At 40.8% G+C, this 24,318-nt stretch overlaps 1 protein-coding gene across 8 annotated transcripts in view; it reads left to right on the top strand.

The window, feature by feature from the left end:
• LOC126212852 (GRB10-interacting GYF protein 2) overlaps positions 1 to 24,318 on the top strand; it is a 189,384-nt gene that overhangs the window by 73,773 nt on the left and 91,293 nt on the right. For all 8 annotated transcript variants that reach the window (XM_049940280.1, XM_049940284.1, XM_049940283.1 and 5 more), the window contains 2 exons: positions 6,821 to 6,981; positions 17,969 to 18,065. In XM_049940280.1, coding sequence (XP_049796237.1) covers positions 6,821 to 6,981; positions 17,969 to 18,065 — 258 coding nt within the window. The remainder of the gene's footprint in view (positions 1 to 6,820; positions 6,982 to 17,968; positions 18,066 to 24,318) is intronic.

The following is a 24,318-nucleotide window of genomic DNA, read 5'->3' as shown; positions in this document are numbered from 1 at the left end:
TATCGAAACAGATGAGAGAGGATAGAAAAAAAATTAAAATCGCTCAAAATAGAAAAGGCCGCTGGACCTGATGGGATACCAGTTCGATTTTACACAGAGTACACGAAGGAACTTGGCCCCCTTCTTGCAGCGGTGTACCAAAGGTCTCTAGAAGAGCGTAGCGTTCCAAAGGATTGGAAAAGGGCACAGGTCATCCCCGTTTTCAAGAAGGGACATCGAACAGATGTGCAGAACTATAGACCTATATCTCTAACGTCGATCAGTTGTAGAATTTTGGAACATGTATTATGTTAGAGTATAGTGACTTTTCTGGAGACTAGAAATCTACTTTGTAGGAATCAGCATGGGTTTCGAAAAAGATGATCGTGTGAAACCCAGCTCACGTTATTTGTCCACGAGACTCAAAGAGCCATAGACACGGGTTCCCAAGTAGATGCCTTGTTTCTTGACTTCCGCAAGGCGTTCGATACAGTTCCCCCACAGTCGTTTAATGAACAAAGTAAGAGCATATGGACTATCAGACCAATTGTGTGATTGGATTGAAGAGTTCCTAGATAACAGAACGCAGCATGTCATTCTCAATGGAGAGAAGTCTTCCGAAGTAAGAGTGATTTCAGGTGTGTCGCAGGGGAGTGTCGTAGGACCGTTGCTATTCACAATATATATAAATGACATTGTGGATAACATCGGAAGTTCACTGAGGCTTTTTGCGGATGATGCTGTAGTATATCGAGAGGTTGTAACAATGGAAAATTGTACTGAAGTGCAGGAGAATCTGCAACGAATTGACGCATTGTGCAGGGAATGGCAATTGAATCTCAATGTAGACAGGTGTAATGTGCTGCGAATACATAGAAAGAAAGATCCTTTATCATTTAGCTACAATATAGCAGTTCAGCAACTGGAAGCAGTTAATTCCATAAAATATCTGGGAGTAGGCATTAGGAGTGATTTAAAATGGAATGATCATATAAAGTTGATCGTCGGTAAAGCAGGTGCCAGACTGAGATTCATTGGAAGAATCCTAAGCAAATGCAGTCCGTAACAGATAGGGTTGATAGAAGAGGTAGAGAAGATCCAATGGGGAGCAGCGCGCTTTGTTACAGGATCATTTAGTAATCGCTAAAGCGTTACCGAGATGATAGATAAACTCCAGTGGAAGACTCTGAAGGAGAGACGCTCAGTAGCTTGGTACGAGCTTTTGTTGAAGTTTCGAGAACATACCTTCACTGATGAGTCAAGTAGTATATTGCTCCCTCCTACGTATATCTCGCAGAGAGACCATGAGGATAAAATCAGAGAGATTAGAGCCCACACAGAGGCATACCGACAATCTTTCTTTCCACGAATAATACGAGACTGGAATAGAAGGGAGAACCGATAGAGGTACTCAAGGTACCCTCCGCCACACACCGTCAGGTGGCTTGTGGAGTATGGATGTAGATGTAGATTATTGTTGTGTAGTGTGCATGGGCAGGTTCAGGTGTGTTTAGAGCTGCTGTCTATTTAATCTGCTTATAATGCAACTACTATCTATCTTAATTCCACCCGTTCTATTGCCACATTGACTGTTGTGCTCGTCCTGTACCATTTCTGGTTGGTTATCGTCTAATGCCCCCTTTAGTCATGATGTGCCATTTATAATAGTGTAGGATTCATCATATACAACTCACCACATTCTGCATTTACATATTTTATGAGAAGTTTGTTATTACTGCTTAGATGAAAATATATTTAAGATTTTGTTCATGTACAGTGTAAACACACTTTTTACATTCCAGAAATTAATGTTTTCCTGCCATTCACAATGTTAATTTGCACCTGATTTTGCGTCAACATATTTATAATTTTCCTACGATTTACACATTATGAAAAAATGTTTGTGGAGAAAAACTGACACTGGCATGATGTTGGCCGTCCAGTAGTGTTTACAAATATTACGTTGTTAACTTTCTTGACAGCAGGGCACTCGACTCAGCAGATTTGAACCGGTAAACATGTGAAAGTTGCAATAATTCGTGCTGTATCTCCTGCCGCTGCCAAGTTCTACTTGGCGTGGTGGCTAATGTGATTAACTCAGTTCATTCGAATGAAAAATCGTGACCAATCACAAACATTTCCAAACTGTCTCTATTGCGCAATCGCAGTTTTGTGATTGTTGTGATCTTCGTGATACCTTTGCCGAACCATGTTATAGCGTGTTTCGGTGTATGACCACCTGGAGCGCTAGTTCACACAGTCATTGACTTTGCGTTGCTCAAATGTTTTTAGTTTAAACCAAGCGCTGGTTACATATTTTATTCATATTAAGCAAAATGTGTTTTGGGAATTTAATCTCGCTTTCAAGTGCAGTATTTACGCACGTATTTTTTGTGGTGTTACGCAAACAAACAATGTGAGTGATAGTTTGTGTGTGTTAGTGTTCTATATAACTGATGAGGCACAGTACATGATAACCTCAAAAGATGACTACAGTGCAAGTGCAATAACCCATATTCAAACACCATACAAAATACTAATTTACATATTTGCGCTTGACAACGAGAAAAAAATTCTCAAAACGTGTCTTGCTAAGCATGAAAAAATACGTAACTAGTGCAGTATTTCATTATTTAAATAATGAATGACAGCTGCTGGCTTTCAAAAACATCAGTTATGACATATGAAATTGAGTCAAACGTTCCTATTTCCCAGACAGTTATCAGTTCCAGTTACATCAGTGGTTTTAATTAGATACTAAACCTTCATTAGATAATAAATAAGTTCCTGACAAGTCTTTTGATGCATGTTATGTATATATAACATACATAAAGTGCAAGGGGGTATCCTATATGTAACTTTTACAGCTTAAAACGTTATTTCCCACATTTTACATTTTCCTGCATTTTACACCATTATTTTAAGTCCCATGAAAAGTATAAAAGTTGGGTTTCACTGTATTTCACATCAGTGAGGACCAATTTTTGCAGTTTTTGATACATGTGTGCGCCCACGCGTGTGCATGTGGGGGGGAAGGGGGGGGGGAGACGTCTGTGGGGGACATGTGTAAGGATCTCCACACCATACACGTATCGAGCAAAACATATACCTATTCCATTTTAACATTTGCTGATGGCATTTCAATTGTCAGTGTAATTGAGGAAGAATCACAGGACTTCTTGATTGGAATGAGCACAACATGTGTACTGAGGGTAAACATAGAAAGATGAATGTAGTGAGGAATAGCAGAAATGAGATTATCGGTAAACTTAATACCAAAATTGGCTACTTGAAGGAAGTCTGTTACTTGGGAAGCAAAATAACATGACAGATGAAGGAAAGATGGTGTAAGTAGTAGTCTAGGACAGATAAAGATGCATTCCTTACCAAAAGAAGCTATCTAGTGTCACAGGCCATACTTCGAGAAAGAAATTTCTGAGAATGTGCATTTGAAGCACAGTGTGCTTTTGAAATGAATCTTGAACAGCGGGAAAAATGGAAAAGGGTCGATGTGTTCGAGATGCACATGTTACATGTGCTATGCAGTTGGCACTTCAGGATGTGGCAGAGCATTCTTCGAATCACCTTTCGACTATTCTCTACCAATCCTCTCTCAAACAGTGCACGGGAAAAGCACATGCTCTGATTTGTCTTATTTTATTACAATGATCATTTCTGTGTAAGTAGTTTCACATCAGCAAAATAATATTGCATTCAGAGGGAAATTTTTGTGGTAGAAATTTTGTGAGATCACACTGCAGTGAAAAAAAAGGGGAGGGGGGGAAGAAAAGATAGTGTTGACCATTAGATGAACTGACAGGATAATAATTGGGGAGATTCTCTGTAGAATCAATGAGGAAAGGAAAATAGTGACTTGAGGAAATATAACAGGGCTGATTGCGTGTGTGTTAAGACATAAGAGAGCGTAACTTCACTAGAGATAGATGGGAATGTCAGGGATGAAAACTGTAAGGCAAGACAGAGATAAGAATATATGTAACAAATAAATGAATTGGTTGGATGTAAGTGTTATTATACGAAGTTACAATTGTGATACCATTGTCGGTGGCATATCTAGAAGTTCGACTGGTGGAGGGAAACACTTGGAAAAAGAGTATAGGAAGTTGAAGAGTTTTTGTAGGTGTTCAAACTGGATCTGAAAGATGTGCAGAACAAATTAAACAGATGATATCAAACATGAAGGATACTAGAATGAGATTTTCACTCTGCAACGGAGTGTGCGCTGATATGAAACTTCCTGGCAGATTAAAACTGTGTGCCCGACCGAGACTCGAACTCGGGACCTTTGCATTTCGCGGGCAAGTGCTCTACCATCTGAGCTACCAAAGCACGATTCACGCCCGGTACTCACAGCTTTACTTCTGCCAGTATCTCGTCTCCTACCTTCCAAACTTTACAGAAGCTCTCCTGCGAACCGTGCAGAACTAGCACTCCTGAAAGAAAAGATATAGCGGAGACATGGCTTAGGCACAGCCTGGGGGCTGTTTCCAGAATGAGATTTTCACTCTGCAGCGGAGTGTGCGCTGATATGAAACTTCCTGGCAGATTAAAAACTGTGTGCCCGACTGAGACTCGAACTCGGGACCTTTGCCTTTCGTGGGCAAGTGCTCTACTATCTGAGCTACCGAAGCACGACTCACGCCCGGTACTCACAGCTTTACTTCTGCCAGTATCTCGTCTCCTACCTTCCAAACTTTACAGAAGCTCTCCTGCGAACCTGGCAGAAGTGAAGCTGTGAGTACCGGGCGTGAGTCATGCTTCGGTAGCTCTGTTGGTAGATCACTTGCCCACGAAAGGCAAAGGTCCCGAGTTCGAGTCTCGGTCGGGCACACAGTTTTAATCTGCCAGGAAGTTTCATGAAGGATACTGTCACTGTTACGCCACCCCCAAAAAATGAAGTTACATAACTGATTTTTTGTTAGTTTGCAAGTACACATCTGCAGTCCTGTCCGACACTGAAATGCCTGCTTACCAGTTAGAGCATCCTGTTTCTGGAGTGAAAGCAAAGTGGTGCATTCCATTAATCAAACAGATTACTGTGCGGTAATTCATTTTCTGCAGGGGCAGAAAGGTTGCAACTTTGTCAAGCCAGATGATTTCCGTAGTCATCTGGATGTTGTAGCTGCTGCCAAAAATGCATTACTGCACAATACGCAAATCCATCAACAGGCTGTGCCATTTTGTTTTGGAGCCTCTAGTAGTGTGCTACAGTAATGTAGTGTGGGGCATGACCTGCAAGCCAACATAAACTTAATTATACAACTTTAATTTTTAAAGGTGATTAAAACTTTTGCCGTGTCACATTACTAATCTGGTTTTCATGGTGTCTCCTTGGTATCTCATATCTCTGGTCATCTTGAAGCTGGAAGTCTGAATGAGTATAGAATATAAAGGACATCATAATTTGAATTGCAGTAACACACACACATTTATTCCTTGCAAAGTTCAGTTATCAGTGACGATGACTAGTTTATGTACTACAAAAATTTATTAATGCACTGATCCAGATCGACAACTACAATACTTAATAACAGTCTGGTGGTGGTGTTAATTGTTTAATTGTGGCTCAAGTTCATGTTTACATGAAAAAGTCAAAGATTGCAATCATCGTTGTTTTATAATACAAAACATTACTCCATTAATTCAGTCAATAATGTGAACCATTATGTCCAACAACCACTTGTTTCGATGACTGTAACATTCCTTGCTGTTGCTAATCACAACACAGTTCAATTAAGGCGGTCATTGATTTTATTTACTGAAATCACTCAAATTATATAAACACTAATATTACCAAGTTTTGCAGTTGACAGTATGCAGAGTTTAGCATACGGAATGTGCATAGCTTGGACGTGAGTTAGCACCGAGAATTCACCTGACATGTCTTGCTTGTAAACTTACAAACCACAAACTGGCAGTTTTGTGATAGAGATCTTCTTATAAAAACTCATAGGAACAGACAGTTATTTCGAAAACTTCCTAATGCTTTTAATAATGTCTAGGTTGGGTTTTACTGTTTTTGATGTACCCAGAGAGCAAATACACTGGACTCGTATTCGGGAGGACTGCGGTTCAAACCTGCGTCCAGCCATCCTGATTTAGGTTTTTCGTGATTTCCCTTAATCACTTCAGGCAAATGCCGATACGGTTCCTTTGAAAGGGCACTGCCTACTTCCTTCCCCATCCTTCTCTAATCTGATGGGACCGATGTCCTCGCTGTTTGGTCCCCCTCCTGCAAATCGACCAACCAATCAGAGAACAAATAGAATTTGGATTATAAAAAAATTTGCTGGTTAGAAATTTAGAAAAATGCATGGACACTATTATTCCTATGCAATAATATTGCAAACTCTGGTAAATTTCAGGAAATTATTTAATTATTTTCTGATAATTCAAAATACTTTCCTGTAAAGTGGGACTGCTAGACTTTTCTGTTGATGTTGGTAAACTTCTTCAGATATACTGATTAGCCAGGTTTTTGTATGCAGCGAAATGCAGAGATAACATCAATTAATTCTATTTTCTAATTATGAGTGCGTGTTCGAAACAGAACAATATTATGAAACGGATAGTTGCTACTCACCGTATAGCTGAGATGTGACTCTGCATCTCGATTGTATGGTCATAATATTGTTACATTCCATCCTGGGTTTTCCATTATTGAATTTTGTTCTAAACAGAACAAAATGATAATCTGGAATTAAAGGAATCTCAGGTACTGGAGAGACTCTTATCTTAAATCCGAGTGGTTACTCGAGCTCACAAGTAGTGCAAGGTTTCTCATGCCCCACCACTTTAATCGTACTGTCTCCCATTCCAGGCGGACGCAATCCCTCCCGTCTCTTCCGTTTCTGTGCCGCCGCTGGTGCCTGCGGCGCCACCACCCACGTCCGACATCCTTTCGGATAGCCACGGCCATAATCTGCTGATGCAACAGTATCAGTACCAGTACACCATGCTGCAGAGACAGCTGCTTCTGGGGTGAGTCGACACATTGTTTGAATTGCTCTTTAGGTTAAAACTTCAGCAACTGTTGGCTCGTGTGCATGACTTTTTGACATGTTGTGAAATGTCTTTAATATCAGTACACCATGTAGTTATGCAGTTCTTGAATAACTTTTTGTCAGTGTTTGTAGGAAAGCATATAACTGTACTAAAATAAGGTTGTTTCTCATAAAAATGCTGCACTTTTTCTTAACGCTGTTTTGATCCATAATAAATATTTCTATCAATTAGTTAAGAAAAATTTTGGTTTTTGCAATTGAATGTTAATTTTGTTTCCAGCCGCACAGTTTACCTATTCGTATTGCATATAAAGTTAATGGTAAATGCACTGCTGGGCACAAATATGAAGCACCGTAAGGGGGAGGAGGGTGGGAAATGAAACTTCAGTTGGGAAGAGTATGTGATGTTATTTCAGTGATTGTAACATCGACTCAAATTTGCAAAGAACTTTGCACTGTGCACCCACTTATCAGTATGGTGTTTACATCTCATCTGGCCTGGATGCACCTAGTGATTGGGTTGGGAAGGGTGACATAACCGTTAAATCCTCTCCTGAGGCCCACAACTGTTCTAACTGGTCCTTGGTATCCTGTATAATGGCCCAGGCGGGGTATTTTGCTACTCGCAGGAGTGCCTCAATTTCACCACGCAGACAATTAATATGGACTCTTGTGACATGTGGATGAGCATTGTCCTGTTGAAAAGTGGCACAGTGTTATTGTCGCATGAAAGGTGACACTTGATGACACAATGTCTGTGTCCTACAGTTGTGACAGTAGAGTTCCCCCAATCACTACCAGTCGTGACCTGGAGTCATACGTGGTGACTCCCCACACAATCATGCTACGGAGTAACTCTGCTCGTGCTCGTGCTCGCTATCCCTCTCCCCCTAAAACATTTTAAGAATGAGACCTCTCTCGAGGTCACCGCCACACTCAGACGATTATCATCCAGTATAGTACAGAACTGCACTCCGTTGCTGAACACTATAGACGCTTCCCAGTTGTGGCATGACTCCAGATGCAGCCATTTGTGTTGTTGTGTTAACTGCATCCTATCCATGGGATGGTAATTCCCTAGTCCAGATGCCAGTAGTCTCCAACTGACAGTGTGGGATATCACAGAATGTTCCAGGGACTCCATTATTTGCGAAGAGATTATGATGTGCTTCGTGGACAGTACGATGGTTCCCTCGTTTTGTGATCAGACGTGGTCGACCAGAACCTGTATACGAGTATGCCTGCCTTTATGTTCCCGTGCAGCCCGGAACAGGGCACTGTCACGTCAGAATGCCTCACAAATCTGGATGTTATATGATTTGACCAGCTAATCGAATGAAGACCGACAATGAGGCCTCGTTCAAACTGTCTGTTTCTGAAAAATGCTGTCTCACACGAGTACGTGACCTCTCTGTGTCTTCCACAATGTTCATTCAGCATCTGACTCTATTAATGTCTCTTGTATACCCTACTAGGCCTGTAAACACGAAGAACACTTGTGCTCTCTAATGGCTGTTCGGTCACAGAGAATTGCGGCTCTAATCATTTACATTTTCGTCACAATATTAATGCAGCTTCGTACACATAATGTCACTGTCATATCTCCTAGGTGCTTCACGTTTTTGACAGGCAGTAAAAAATATATATTCTCTTTCTGTTTATATTTTTCATGGTAAGTTCCGAATTAGTAAGAATATTTTTCATTGTCCACTTTTTTTTTGTGACTTAGCATATTTTCGTTTTTATTAATGGCATACTGTGTGAAACACACTCTCTGAGCAGTAAGCATTCCTGCTCCTCTCTCAGCTCTACCATTCCCCATGATCGTTCAGTCAACCACAGTGGAAGAGAGCAAGTCCATGTGCATCAGGTAAGGTTGCATGTGGTGAATTGCATGACTGCAGCATACAGTCAGTTGGAAGCCTGTACTGTGTGCATGTTTACCTACTCAGAACCTATAGATACATGAAAAGAAGAGAAAAATGAAAGAAAGACTAATATTTGCAGTGAAATTATTTTCTTTATATTACAGCCCACTGCTGATGCCTAGAATGAATAGATAAATATATTTGGTTAGAAACAAAAGAAACATTCAGTTGCGAATGATGAAATTATTATTATTTATGTTGAAAATATAACTGAAGTAGCAACATAGGAAGAACAGCTGCAAATATTAACAATGTTACAATAACTCACTCTGACACACTGTCAAACAGCGTAAAATAGTTTATATTGTGTGGCAGTGGTGTGTCGGAGCAAGTTGCTACAGTGACAAAAATAAATATTTGACTGATAATGTACTTAACATTTTTTAAAACACAGTGATATTAAACTTTTACCAATGAAAAATAAGAGTAGTTTTTCAGATACATCCACAATTAATCTGACCAATAGTGTGTGATTTTGTTTTTCTTGGACATGTTTTCCTTGGGACACAATTACCCAGTGACTAAGTTTTATTGGTAAAGTAGTGGTAAAATAAGCCAGCTCTGTCAACATTGAAGACATATTTAACTCATATTAGTATTAAAGTATTGAAAGCAACATATACAGCAAAAAGTCTGCAGTCACATTCAGGAAAACTTCGTTAGCTTCACCACATTTATTCACAACATGCCTTTCGTTTTCTTGAACATTCCAGCCAGCTTGGAAATGCAGAAATCTCATTTCCCTGTGTTTTGCAAATTCATAAGCTCTTTCCAGCAAAAGTATTCTGAAACCAGCTGTTTCAACCAAAGAAGCAACACATTCTCTAACATTGTCTATTTCTTGGTATTTAACTGTTCTCTTACATTTTCTCTCTAGCTGAACTCTGTTGTTAATTGCCATAGAGAGGGTAGAGTAACCAGTGCCACTCTCTTTACGTATTTCCATTGTTGACCGCTGTTTTTATCGACTGTGTTAAGCAGCTCCATCTTCATTTTAAGTGAAAGACTGGTTTGTTTCCATCCCAGTTTGTCATTGTGTGAGAAAAAGAAAGAAAAAAAATAGTACCTTCATTTAAAGACTAAAAGTACAGAATAATTTTGAGACACAATGCATGGGTTGTTGACACATTCATCACTGAATTTCAAAACTGACTTCAGTTTTTTTTTATACTGGCACTACCAAAGACAAGTGGTAACAAAGAAACAAAAGTAGCAACCATTCTGCACATTATTTGGTCAAACAAGAGGGAGAGAAAAAGTCGGCAAATCTGGGTAGTGGCGTGACTGCAGAAAGTACATATTCGTTCGTCAGAGAAGTGAAATCTTTTTAGGCCTGATGATTTTTGTTGCAAATTAAAAGGAAAAAGGTATGAAATTACATAGCATTTTGTCGGTACTGCTGTAATGCTTTCTATTTATGAATTTTTTTCTTTTTACTGATTTTTCATGTTAAATATTTTTCACTGCATATGGAGAGTGGTTGTGTTTACCCTTTTAATAATTTTTGTTCCCTCCATAACTTGACATTACTGCATGTTTTTGTAACGTTAAGAATGAAATTAAAATAGGATGTAAACAAACAAAAGAAATTATAGAACTGTACATATGAGTGTGCTCTGTTATTAACTGTGTGTAAATATTCTGAAAGCAAAATGTTTTTCTTGCTGTATGCCATTAGATGTGTGCATGGGGGTGAGGACATACAGGAAATTTGCACTATAACCGGGCCGCTGAAACATTGCACTTGACGTTTGCGTATGAAGTTGGCAGCGTAACAGAGTAACAAGTGAAGAACGATAGGCACTAGGCGTTCAGCGTGGGGTGCCAGCCAATCACAGCGCAGTGAGCACTTCTGTTACTCACGTGCTGTGACGTCAAAGTTCCCACGTTGCCGTCTTTGTTTAGTGAATGTGTATACAACGTGACTTGTATGTTGTTTACCGCGTGTTTTCGTTGTACTGTGTGCTATATCGTTGTGACTTTTGTTACGTTGTGAGTGTACATACTTGGAAAATGCCACCGAAAAGACTTCGTTCACCTAGTGACAATTCTTTGCGTCGAGGGGTGCCGCTAAACAGCCAGGCACTGGAGTTACTACGCAAAACTCTTGAGTTTTACGAGCAGGAGAAAAACTATGTAAGCATTCATGGACAGCCATCAATTCCTGCCGACAAAGTGGTGGAACGTACGTCGAAAACTCTCGGTATTAGTGCAAGAACCCTAGTAAGTAAGGGAGTATTACTACAAAACTTGGAAGATACTGAAGTGAGCCGTAATGATTCCGAGCTGTCTGGATCAAATAATACATTTTTATCAACCCCAGGAAAGAAGAAAAAGCGGCCTAGTCCTATCACAGATTCAGATTCTTTCCAGACTGATGCAATTCGTAGGCATGTTTATGCTTACTACAGCAGAAAAGAGTATCTGACTGTAGCTAAGTTATTAATCTCTTTAAAAGAAAGTGAACTCTTCAGGGGTGGTAAAACATCACTAAAAATAGTGCTAAAAAATATGGGGTTCCGTTACAAAACACTAGACGGACGCAAAGTACTGTTAGAGAGGGCACATATTGTTACCGCTCGTAGCATTTTCTTGCACAAAATTGTGGGCAGAGACATTCATTCCATAATTTGGCTAGACGAAACGTGGGTTAATGCCGGGGAAGCTGTCAGTAAATGTTGGACGGATAACACACCCAGCAGTAGCGGCCATCAGCCGACGGGAAGAGGAGCTAGATTAATTGTGGTCCATGCAGGCTCCTCCAGTGGTTTTGTCCCTGACGCACTTTTAGTTTTTAGATCAAAAAAGACTGGTGATTACCATTAAGATATGGATCACACACGATTTGTTGAGTGGTTCAGGAACCTTTTAAAACAATTTCCTGTCCCTACAACAATTGTAATGGACAATGCTCCATATCATTCGGTGATACAGAACAAAGCCCCAACCACAGATGATCGGAAAGAAGTTATGGTGCAGTGGTTACAGGCTCGAAATATTGCAGCGGATATGAGTATGACAAAGGTTCTGTTATATTCTCTTGTTAAAGAAAATAAGCCTACGACACCTACATATGTAGTAGACGAAATTGCCAAGGAGCAGGGTCATACTGTAATAAGGCTGCCACCATATCACTGCCATTTCAACCCTATTGAGTTAATATGGAGTGATGTAAAAATGTATGTAAGGAACAACAAGTCCTTTACAACAACAGAGGTGGAAAAGCTGTTGCGTGAAGCTCTTGTGACTGTGGATGCAGCCTCATGGAGAAAAAAAGTAGAGCACGTCGAGAAGCTTATACGAGCAGCACAGACAATAGAAGGCATTATCAGTGGCCGTGAACAATTAATGATTTGTCTTGCTGATGACGACGATGAAGGCGGTTTTGGCGATGAGTCGGACAACAGTGACGATGGCAAGCTGGATGGAATTGCACCATTATCGCTGTAAATTGATGCGTGAAAAATTACTAATATTAGTTATTTATTGCAATCTCTGTTATTATTTATTTTGTAAACTACGTACATTATTGATTTTAAAGTACCAGTCGTCAGATGCTTGCTTTTTGTATTTCTTTGCTCCATTATCGAAAGGGTGCGCATTGTTATGCTTTTACATGCATTATTATACGGTTGTTTACTTCGTGTCATTGTAGTACAACTAAAAACGAGTTTTTATATACACTGTAATTGCTCAATCGCTTGCATTTAGGAGACGGGACGTAAAACTGTATTGTCTGCTGTGTGTATAGAGGCTGCTGTTGCAACATCGCTATTACAGTATAGCCAACCGAACTAGACAAAAAGCGAACTGTGAAGTGCAATGTTTCGCCGACGGGGGTATAGTCAGCTTAGTCTTGCATATGCCCAGTGTTTTTTCTTGATTCCTGTAAATTGCCCACAAACTGAGTCTATGTCTTTACACGTAAATGTTCTGTTTGTTAAGGTGAAGTACAATTCTAGCTTATGTAACATCCCATTCTATATTCCACCTTAAAGAAGTGTCTGAAGGGAGCAATGTTACTAGAGTAGTTTATTATGTTCTGTCGCGAATATTCTATCACTGAGGTAAAATATGCAGCACAGGACCGAGCTAGAGAGAATTTTGTGATCTACAAATATTAGAAGGTGCATGAAAGCTAATGTGATGTGGAGTAAGACAATTAACATGACACCACAATATGAAATTTCATCTTGTGAAGCATGTGTGCACAGGAAAAACACATTCAGTTAGTCATATTTTTTAAATGTGTACCAATAAAATGCCAGATTGCTTGCTACATTACGTGCTGAACAAAGCAGATGCCATGGTGGTGTTTAGTTTGTTACAGTAAAATATTGCCAAGTGGTATGTCGATGGTAGAAAGTCTCATCATTCTAAGTGCACGGGTTTGAGTGCAGTTACACAGATCGTTTAACAGTGATAACTTTTGACATGAACTAGAAAGATATGGGAAAACAAATTTACAGGCAGTAGGAATGAGGGAAGGTTGGGGGGGGGGGGGGGGGCAGACCTGGAAACAACTGGAACTTCTCTATAAAAAGCAAATATCTCCCTCCCACCAACCAAAACTTCACTCTGCTTCACAGTAGTCTCCATAGCACTAAAACAAGTGTTGAAATCTTCTCCTTTTTAATATCTGCTAGTGCAGTCATAACATTGCATATTATGTTTTCATAGTCAAACCGCTTTCCTTTGAGTCTCCTTTCATCCTTTTGAACATGAAGAAGTAAGAGAGAGATAAATGTGTTGAATAGGGCCTGTGGGTAAAGACGGTCATGTTCATTGTGGACAAAAACTGTTGAACACAGAGAACAATGTGTGTGGGAGTGTCGTCATGATTCAGGAACTGCTTATCAGAATTCCGCAAAGCTTGACATTTGTGTGCAACCTTTTTGTAACCTCCAAGCAGAATTGAGCTCGATATTCAGTTTTGGGAGGATGACGTAGCCTGCAGGAGACTCATCTGGTTAGTAGAATGGGTGTAGAGGAGCGATAATACAGTTTCTGGTGAGAAAGAATACGAGGGCAGGGTATGTTGTCATCGTGGAGCAGTCAGTTTCTCGTACACCACACTTCCTGTCATTTTCGCCAGATGTCCTCCCTCGGACAGTTGCTTTGTGTCAGGGTCGTATCCGTTCACTCCTGTTTTGTCACCGTTAATGGTCCTCGACCTGAAAGACCTGCACGCTAATGGAGTTCTCTGCAATTTTTGACGCGGCGTTTCTTCTGCTACTGTGTCAGCAGCCTGGAGATGAACTTCGCAGCAACACAATGATTGTCAAAATTACACGTGAAGTTGCCTTCACTTTTCAGTATGGCATACTGACGGTGGCACCAATGTTGTGGATTGTTCTCAGGCGATCCTCGTGTACAAGTTGCTGAACGGTTTTGTCATTTTTGGGTGTTTTTCCTGTTGCCTATCATTCTGATATCTCATGGTATTCTCGTGATGTCTTCAGTTCTCAAAGCATGCTTGCTGCTCCGAGCACCAGGCACGACTGACCGCAGCATCTGCGTACACTTCTCGATTTTCCCCAGTTTCACACTGAAATTGCAGATGTCACAAATGTGGTCAGAATAACACCAGCTGTCTTTGGCACACTTGGCTTACGAACGTTGGTGCTCCCTATGCTTATGTGTGCAGTCTTTAACACTTGTCATCTGTTAGTGTGTTACATAGCTAGTCTCAAAAGGTTTTGATAACTCCTTGAAGAAGTAAAGATGCTCTACATTATCCTAGTTTGTGGAACTACTAGTTGCTTGCTCAGGAAAGAGAAATGGATATTTTCGAGAAGGTTGGCCCTTAGATGAATGGGGGACACGCATAATGTGGATGAGTGTAGTTACTTTTATTTGTAACAGCATGGTTTGATTTTTAGTGGGTCAAATCATTTAAGTGATTTTGTAAAAACTTGTCTGTTTTATATGTGACCTGCCATTAGAGAACAGTGTTTGCAAGGGCACATGTTGCTTTTGTGTACTCCCAGCAACCACTGCATGAAGTGCCAGGTTACACAAGCACTTAGAACTGAAAATTAGATATTTGTGTTATGCAAATACTAACAAAGAGATAGAGGGGCTGGCCAGTACTTACCTCAGCTCAGTACAGCCAATAGATTCACAAAACAGAACAGAAAATTTACATTCCTAGCTTTCGGAACTTTGTTCCTTCATCAGGGAGGAGAGAGGGGGGAAAAAAGGGAAGAAGGGAAAGTGGATTCAGTTACTCACAGCCCAGGTTATGAAGCAACAGGGAAAGGTAAAACAGGGATGGTAGCTAGGATTGAGGCATGGTTGTCAGAAGGAAGCCAAAGATGTTGTACTGTTAAGTACTTAACAGTAGAATATCTTTGGCTTCCCTGTGACAACCATGCCTCCATCCTTGCTACTTAACAGTAGAATATCTTTGGCTTCCCTCTGACAAGGGTAGCATTCAACTCACACTAGTTGAGGAGAACCCTACGTCATAATGACGCAACGCTACGTCATTGTGACGTAAATAACCTAAATCGACTAAATGAGTATGTATATCGATCTTTGCAGCTGTACCGATAACATCAAAACTAAATGTAAATACATGTGTACAAATGAAGTGGCAGGAGTTGTGTGATATGCTCATCCCAGCTGAATGAATTATTAAATGTAATCCCAACAATTTGCGATGTTATTGTGTATTTCATGAACATAATTAATGTCTGAGCGAAGGAGCCATAACGAAATAAAAAAACGTTGTCATTCTTTTTAAATTCGATGAACCGTGCATAAACTGTGTGGACAGAAAAGTGAAGTAATTAATTATTAAGCTGCAATCCAAAGAATGTGGGATGTTATTGTGTGTTTCGTGAACGTAACGAATATCTGAATGAAGGAATCGTAACCATAACGAAAGTTAAAAAAGTGTCTAGTCATGTTTTCAATCTGATTAATATTGAATAAATCATGTACATAAAAACGTGAAATAGGAAGAAATTGGGCAGAAACGTTAAACTGAGAAACTGAAGTTCGAAGTAATTCCGAATGTTGCTGGAAATATTAAACCATCTAGTTCCATTTAATTTTGCCTTTGTGTTGTAAATCAACTAAGAAAGATAGTGAAATCTTTCAGACTATCTTCATGGATCTGCTCGGAAGTTCTCTCATCTCCGTTAGAGCCCGTGTTCAGAACGACGTACAAGCTAGCAACACCGGACAATAGGACAATGAAAGCACATAAACAAATAACAATGCAGATCCAAGAAGCACGCAACAGTCGATATATACAGAATGCACACAACAGTCGATAGGACAACTCGTGAAACTCGTGATGACGCGTGCCTACGTCACTATGACGCAGGGCTCTCCTCACCTAACGTGAGATGAATGCTACCCCTCTGACAACCATGCCTCCATCCTTGCTACCCTCCCTATTTACCTTTCCCTGTTGCTTCATAATCTGGGTTGTGAGTAACTGAATCCACTTTCCCTTCTTCCCTTTTTTCCCATCTCTCCTCCCTGATGAAGGAACAAAGTTCCGAAAGCTAGGAATGTAAATTTTCTGTTCTGTTTTGTGAATCTATTGGCTGTACTGAGCTGAGGTAAGTACTGGCCAGCCCCTCTATCTCTTTGTTAGTATTTGTTTCACATCTTAATATGAGATTTTCCATTAATCATATTTGTGTTATGTGCACACACAAAAATTGGGTGTGATAGTTCTTTCTGAAATCAGAGTTGGTGTTAGATGCTGATACAGTAGCTGGTTTGCCTCATTCAAATATATTATCAGTTATTAAATATGTAAATTTTGCTTAAGGCTGTTAATTTTGTATAGTTCGATTTTCAAGCAGAAATAATAAAAATGTAGGTACGCTCACAGGCATAAATATAATGTTCAACCCACCCAGCTAGCGAGCAGGACAACACAGAGATACTAATTTGTTATGATGATTGTTTTGACACAGTTTTTTGTATTCCAGTTTGTGATCTGGACACCACTGAAACTTGGTCGAAGTTTAGAATAGCAGTTAGTATTTATACCTCTGCACATATTTCCAATAGTGATTTTTACTTGAAAAAGAGGAATACTCCAAATAGCAATCACGATAAATTTAAAAAAATTGGCAGCTGTTGGCAAAATTTGATGTGTTTAATATCTGTGTTTAATATCTGTGTGAAGGCCGTGCATCCATTCATTCCGCTTAAAACTTCTGTGTTATTAAAAAAGATGGACCTAGTTTAATCAGTCTGCATTTCATTCTCATATGACTTATATCTCAATGATCCTCACGCTGTTGGGGGGGGGGGGGGGGGAGGGAGGGTCAAAATTTTTGATTACCACTGGTTAAAAGGCTGATTGTCATGTAAACAACCACTAGTGCCTCCACCAGCAGACAACCAGTTCGTGTCTGTTCTAAGAAAGGCTGATACTGTGCAGTGTAAGGTTTTCTACAGTCTCTTGAGTTTGGAAAAAGTTGTTCAGCAGTTGGTTCAAGCAATTTCAACAAACTTGATATCTCTAAGGAGACGACTCATTGGCCATCAGACGATTGTGTGAAACAAATTGAGGAAAGTTTTTTAAACGTGTTTGTAAAATTTAAAAATTGCAGGTTCTATTAGAATATAGATTATTCATATCTGCTTAACATTTTGTGATTCAAAAATTAAATGATTCGGGTCCATCATTTTTAATGACATTGTGGCTTATCGAGGTGGTCTACATAGGATGATGGAATATTTTAAACATGACTGGTTGTCATTTTAAGCCCCTTAAAATCCACTGAGAACTCCAGTGCTCTTCGCGATTTTCGGCGAGGATTTCCGATAATTTATAGCGAGTTTGACACAGCTGTCCTTCCCGTGTCTGCGATCGGAAGCAAAGTCCGTGCAGTCGACAGTCCGCAAACTGTCGACTACACGAGCCGTCGGTGACAGCCGCCAGAGTGTGTCGCACGTCCACACGTGCGTAAGCCTTTACGTCTCTCTCGAGTCGTGTGGAAGGTGGCGGTAGGTGGAGGCGGGCGGCCCTGAGGGTGACGGGCACTGGTTGGCGTGTTGCAGGCAGCAGGCGGCGGTGCACGCGGCAGCCCAGGCGGCTATCGGCGAGCTGTCCCAGTCGGACCGCTGGGCCACACTCTCCCCCATCGAGCAGAGGCGGGTGAGTCGGCTGTGCTTCCACTACCCACCAGCAGCTAACACGCAGTGGTGCCTGGGGTAGCTATTCCTAATCCTCGCATTACAGTTATATACTGGTTCCGGGCGGCAGCAGCACGTACGGGTACTGACAAAATTTCACAGTAGTTACAGATTCCACTATGAGCAAATTGGAGGAAAGAATTTGAAGAAAGGCTATTAACATACAATATTTGTTGTTTATAGGTCCTCAGCTACTATGAACTTTACATATGACAATTTGGTTTCATAACTGACTGAAGTTGTAACCTTTATTCGTATTACTGCAGCCACAGATGTTTGGTTATGTACCAACTCTTGAACTGGGAAGTTGAGTCAACACACAGGTTCGTGCAAATTACAAAGTGCAAGGGGGGGGGGGGGGGGGGGAGACTTCTATAGTAATTTTGAGAAACCATGCTTACTCATAGGATTAATCAAATAACCACAAAGATTTTTTCAGTAGGCAGTCATGTTAGTGACGTAATAAAATGTTTATGTATTGACCCGTACTACTACACAGATTCTGAAGTAAACAGTTTAGGACTGAAGGTGACAACTCATCAGAAGTAGAAGCTTTGAATCATTCCTTACAACTTTGTTCCCTTTTAGTCAAATTGTGTCTGTATGTGTGTGTGTGTGTGTGTGTGTGTGTGTGTGTGTGTGTGTATACCTGTCCCTTTTTCCCCCTAAGGTAAGTCTTTCTGCTCCTAGGATTGGAGCCCGCATCTCGTGGTCGTGCGGTAGCGTTCTCGCTTCCCACGCCCGGATTCCCGGGTTCGATTCCCGGCGGGGTCTGGGATTTTCTCTGCCTTGTGATGGCTGGGTGTTGTGTGATGTCCTTAGGTTAGTTAGGTTTAAGTAGTTCTAAGTTCTAGGGGGCTGATGACCATAGATGTTAAGTCCCATAGTGCTCGGAGTCATCCCAGGATAGGAATGACTCCTTACCCTCTCCCTTAAAACCCACATCCTTTCGTCTTTCCCTCTCCTTCCCTCTTTCCTGATGAGGCAACAGTTTGTTGCGAAAGCTTGAATTTTGTGTGTATGTTTGTGTTTGTTTGTGTGTCTATCGACGTGCCAGTGCTTTCGTTTGGTAAGTCACACATCTTTGTAATAAAGGGAAACATTCCACGTAGGAAAAATATATATAAAGATGATGTGACTTACCAAATGAAAGTGCTGGCAGGTCGACAGACACACAAACGAACACAAACATACACACAAAATTCACGCTTTCGCAACAAACTGTTGCCTCATCAAGAAAGAGGGAAGGAGAGGGAAAGACGAAAGGATGTGGAGTTCATCCCTATGAAATCCCCAAACCACCTTCCCTACCCTCTGGCTCCTACCCTTGTAACCGCCCCCGGTGTAAAACCTGTCCCATGCACCCTCCCACCACCACCTACTCCAGTCCTGTAACCCGGAGGGTGTACACGATCAAAGGCAGAGCCACGTGTGAAAGCACCCACGTGATCTACCAACTGACCTGCCTACACTGTGATGCATTCTATGTGGGAATGACCAGCAACAAACTATCCATTCACATGAATGGACACAGGCAGACAGTGTTTGTCGGTAATGAGGATCACCCTGTGGCTAAACATGCCTCGGTGCACGGCCAGCACATCTTGGCACAGTGTTACACCGTCCGGGTTATCTGGATACTTCCCACCAACACCAACCTATCCGAACTCCGGAGATGGGAACTTGCTCTTCAATATATCCTCTCTTCCCGTTACCCACCAGGCCTCAATCTCCGCTAATTTCAAGTTGCCGCCACTCATACCTCACCTGTCATTCAACATCATCTTTGCCTCTTCACTTCCGCCTCGACTGACATCTCTGCCCAAACTTTAAATATGTCTGCTTGTGTCTGTATATGTGTAGATGGATGTGTGTGTGTGTGTGCGAGTGTATACCTGTCCTTTTTTCCCCCTAAGGTAAGTCTTTCCGCTCCCGGGATTGGAATGACTCCTTACCCTCTCCCTTAAAACCCACATCCTTTCGTCTTTCCCTCCCCTTCCCTCTTTCCTGATGAGGCAACAGTTTGTTGCGAAAGCTTGAATTTTGTGTGTGTATTTGTGTTTGTTTGTGTGTCTCTCGACCTGCCAGCGCTTTCGTTTGGTAAGTCACATCATCTTTGTTATATATAATCTCAGGGGTTATGGAACAGCGACGGGGGGGGGGGGGGTTGCAGAGAAAAGGATGTGTGTGCAGGATGAGTGTGTTATCGAAGATTTGTGCCAGAAGTATTATGGCAATGGAGGATTGTTGCAGATAACTCCCATCTGCGTAGTTAGTTGAGAGAATCTGAGAAGGGAGGGTACCCAGTCGGCACAGGTTGTGAAGAAATCATTGAAATTGAGTTGTGCCGATAGTCTTCCGCTAAATAGTCTGCTCTGTTCTAGGGCACAGTTCACTCGTGTTCTAGGGCACAGTTCACTCAGGTGGGCAGCTAATTGATCTTATTCAGATATAATACTGTGCATACATTACATTAGAGCTGTTATGTAACATGGCTCCTTCCGCAGGTGGTTCTGAATCTGATAGGAGAAGGTAATGTGAACTTGGGATGGGACTGGGCTAGGAAGTGCTGCGTGTGTTTATAGTACCTGGTTTGCACCTGGGTCTTCCAAATAGAAAAGACTCATGTGGCAAGCGGTTTGAAATGGGTGTGGCATATGTATGGACCAGGATATTGTTAGATTAGTGGCAGCAGAATACCACTTCTGTAGGAGTGAAAGTGATTAAGAGTTATTTTCATCTGTGTAGTAGTATGGGTTAATGCATTAAAATGTTGAAGCTTCGTGACAGATTAGAACTGTGAGATGGGCCGGAACTCAAAACGAGGGAGCTGTAACTTCTGTGGGCAAGTGCTTTACCGACTGAACTATCCTACCTGCCCTCGCAGTTTTACTTCTGCCAGCACCTCATCTCCTACATACCGAACTTCACAGAAGGTACGAGATGAGACACTTGCGGAAATAAAGCTGTGATGGTGGGTTGTGAGTTGTGCTCAGATAGCTGTCAGTAGAGCATTTGCCCATGAGCTGCAAAGGTCACAGTTTAGAGTCCCAGTCTGGCACACAACTTTAATCGGCCGGGACATTTAAAATTGGTAAACAGTTCCCTGCAAAGTGAAAATTCATGTTACATTAAAATTTTGTTGTGTTGCTGCCTCAACTGTTTTGAGGAAGGAGAGGACCTTTTTGGTTATTTGATTGATTCTTTGACCAGTCGTGTGTTCTCAAAATTATGATACACTTCGTAACTTGCACAAACCTATGGGTAGACACAATTTGATTCATTTCAAGCATTTGAAAATTGTCTAACATCCAAAACTACAGTAATACAAATAAGGTCTCGAAATTCAGCTGGTTGTGGAAGCATCTTTTCATTTACAGTGTTCACATATGGCCTGAAAGTGTCTGTTTCATGTTATTTTCGTGACAACAGTTTGATTGATGGTCCGAAGCCTCACCAGCACGAGTTCTTTAAGAATACTGACAATTTTTGCTGGAAATGTCAGATTTCACTTAGACAGCCATCAGCTGAAGAACTGAGGCAGACACTACCATGCAATTTGCCGAATAGTGACCACGAAAGTCTCGGCGATTGGAGTAGCCTATTTAGTTACTATGTCAGGGCCTCGAGTCGAGGTAAAGACAGTGAAATTGAAAAAGAGGAGAAAATCTTGTGGTGTCTCCTTTTATGTGAGATCTTTGGCAGACTCTGTTCGTATTAATTTTGTAAGGACTGTAGACACTAGGTCTAGGAAGTAAGTAAATGGCATAATTTTTCCTTTAATTAGGCTGTATTAGATAAAAATTTGTACATCTAAAAAGACCAGCCTCTGTTCCCTCAATTGAGTTGTCAATATGTAAAGGGGACTTATAAAATGATGTGAAGAACCCAAATTACATTAGCTCCCGTACAGGAAGTTATCAGCTTCCCACACAGTAATTGTTGCATTTCCATTTTCGGTGACTGGAACAGACCGATGTTTTCAGTGCAGCATTCACATCACATTATGATCTGATATCTTTCTGTAAAGTGCTGACATAATGTGGATTTCTCGTGCATCATATTAGACTTATATGCTGTTTTCTGATAATTGCGGCCTAATTAAAGAAACAATTATGGCACTTAATTACTGATTCATCTGCCAGTCTTAAATTTATTGATTTATTTTTCCAAGTGAAAGCTGTATTTCCAAAAGCTAATGCTTATGTTCTTGTTTTATGTCTGCCTCTGCTGCTTCATTACAACCAATAATACATGGTGTCCCATAAAATTTACCCTGATTTACAGTGGTCACAGCCTTATAAATAACATTGATGCAGATATGATATTTGAAATGCATACAATCATAAAGTGTTCAGTCAAATGTAATTTCATTTAATGCACTCTGTGTGAGCACTGCTGGTGGTACATAAAATATCCAAACAATACTCCACATCACTCTTGAGTGTCACACTGCAAACTGTCTGAATGATTTGTTTGTGCGAGGTATGATTACGCTACAGGTGTGACATTTACATTAGTCTTAACAGTAGTGTCTGGTGATCTTGGTGTTTATTGGATCCAACCATTCTTACTATACTGTGATATGGAGATTCTTCATCCTAAGGCTCCCGGGGACATATTGCCCAGATTGTACTCCACCTAGTTGAAACGTTACATGGTATTGCGTTACACTGGCGTAGAGCATGTTCTGAAGGATTTCCGTGTACTGGATTCATAGAAAGAAATGGGCTTGTGACTCTGTTGTGCATTGGTGTGCAGCATACATTGTCAGGCTACCCCCCTTACATCAGCTTTGATTCTCAGTTTATCCCTAACATCAGATGTGGCCAAATAGCGGGCCACAAGCACCTGCTAATGCCAGTTTATACCTTTTCTGAAATGCAAAGTTAGCTAATGCATGTAATCATTTCAAAGGTGCGGCCCATTTGTAAACCTGCTTCCACAAAGTGGGCCCCGGGCCAAAATTATTGCCCACCCCTGTGTTATACAATCTCACACGCATCTTGGCTTTTCATTACCGCAAATACGCACATTATGTGTAATTACACTGCCACATAAATGAAAGTTTTCTTATTAGAAAATGCCTTATCAGTATGGAATTAGACACTATTGACCAATTTTCCTCTTTGTTCAGTTTGGTCGGTTTCCGTTTTTCAAAAATCTGAATTCTTTAAGTGTACAGTTGCAGCTGTTTGCATAGTACTATGTGCACTATGGTGGACTTCTGTATCTGAGCTGACATGATGCTTGTCTCACTAATTTTGATGGTGATTGTGTAAACACTGTCCGAATGTCCTCACCAATGTCTGCAGACATTGAAGGTCAGACACTGCTTTTCTTTTCACGTGCAGCCACATCTAAACAATTTTGCGTGTATGCCTTAATTGACATGGCATCTGGTAGTGGTTGGTTTCCCACAAGTTGCTCTGAACATTCACTGCACTGAATTAGACAGTTTGTCTCAGCCAACCAGACAACACATTGTGCTTTTTTGTGCACGGCTGCCACAATTTTATGCTTTACGTGATAGTGGCACTCCCAGGAACTGAAACGTACTGCCATGGAAACTTGATTAGTTTGTCAACACACTAAAAACAGAATATCGTGGACATATGCCAAGTGTGAATAGTAATAACTGTTTAAAATCGGGTAAACCTTCTGGAAAACTTTGCATACAAAGAGATGTATGGCAAAGTTTTATTGATAAGGCACATGTGAATCCTCTCTCGCGATGTATCACCCAGCTGTGAGACTGACATCTAAAATAGCAACAAGAGATCATTAAAGTGAAAAATTTGATAAGCTTCTCAAGTTAAATTATCATTCACCTTTCACACAGTTCTATATTGTATAGTATTATTTTGTTTAAAAAATGTAAATATGTAGAACTTTGCAAATACAACTGTATTTACATTCATTTTGCGTAGTGTGTATTTTCAGTAGTGTGTGGTGGAGGGTACTGGTGAAAGTGTCGTTCATTCCATTCTCTTTATGCTTCTGTGTGTGCTTATATTTATCCATATTAATCTGTAGTCATACTTAAATTAATTGCCATCTGACAGCTCGCGGGCTAGGGTATCCCCTCCAGCAGTACATCAGTGGGAGATGTGTGGTATTGTGGACTTCCACTTCGTCGCTGCTTCCGCTGTACAAAGCATCTTACATCCCATTAAAAATTGAACTTTTATATACAACTATATATACTTGAATAT

The sequence above is a fragment of the Schistocerca nitens genome, chromosome 11 (assembly GCF_023898315.1).
Source record: "Schistocerca nitens isolate TAMUIC-IGC-003100 chromosome 11, iqSchNite1.1, whole genome shotgun sequence".
Lineage (NCBI taxonomy): Eukaryota > Metazoa > Arthropoda > Insecta > Orthoptera > Acrididae > Schistocerca > Schistocerca nitens.
The sequence above is the reverse complement of the archived record's forward strand: the minus strand, read 5'-3'. Positions and strand labels throughout refer to the sequence as shown.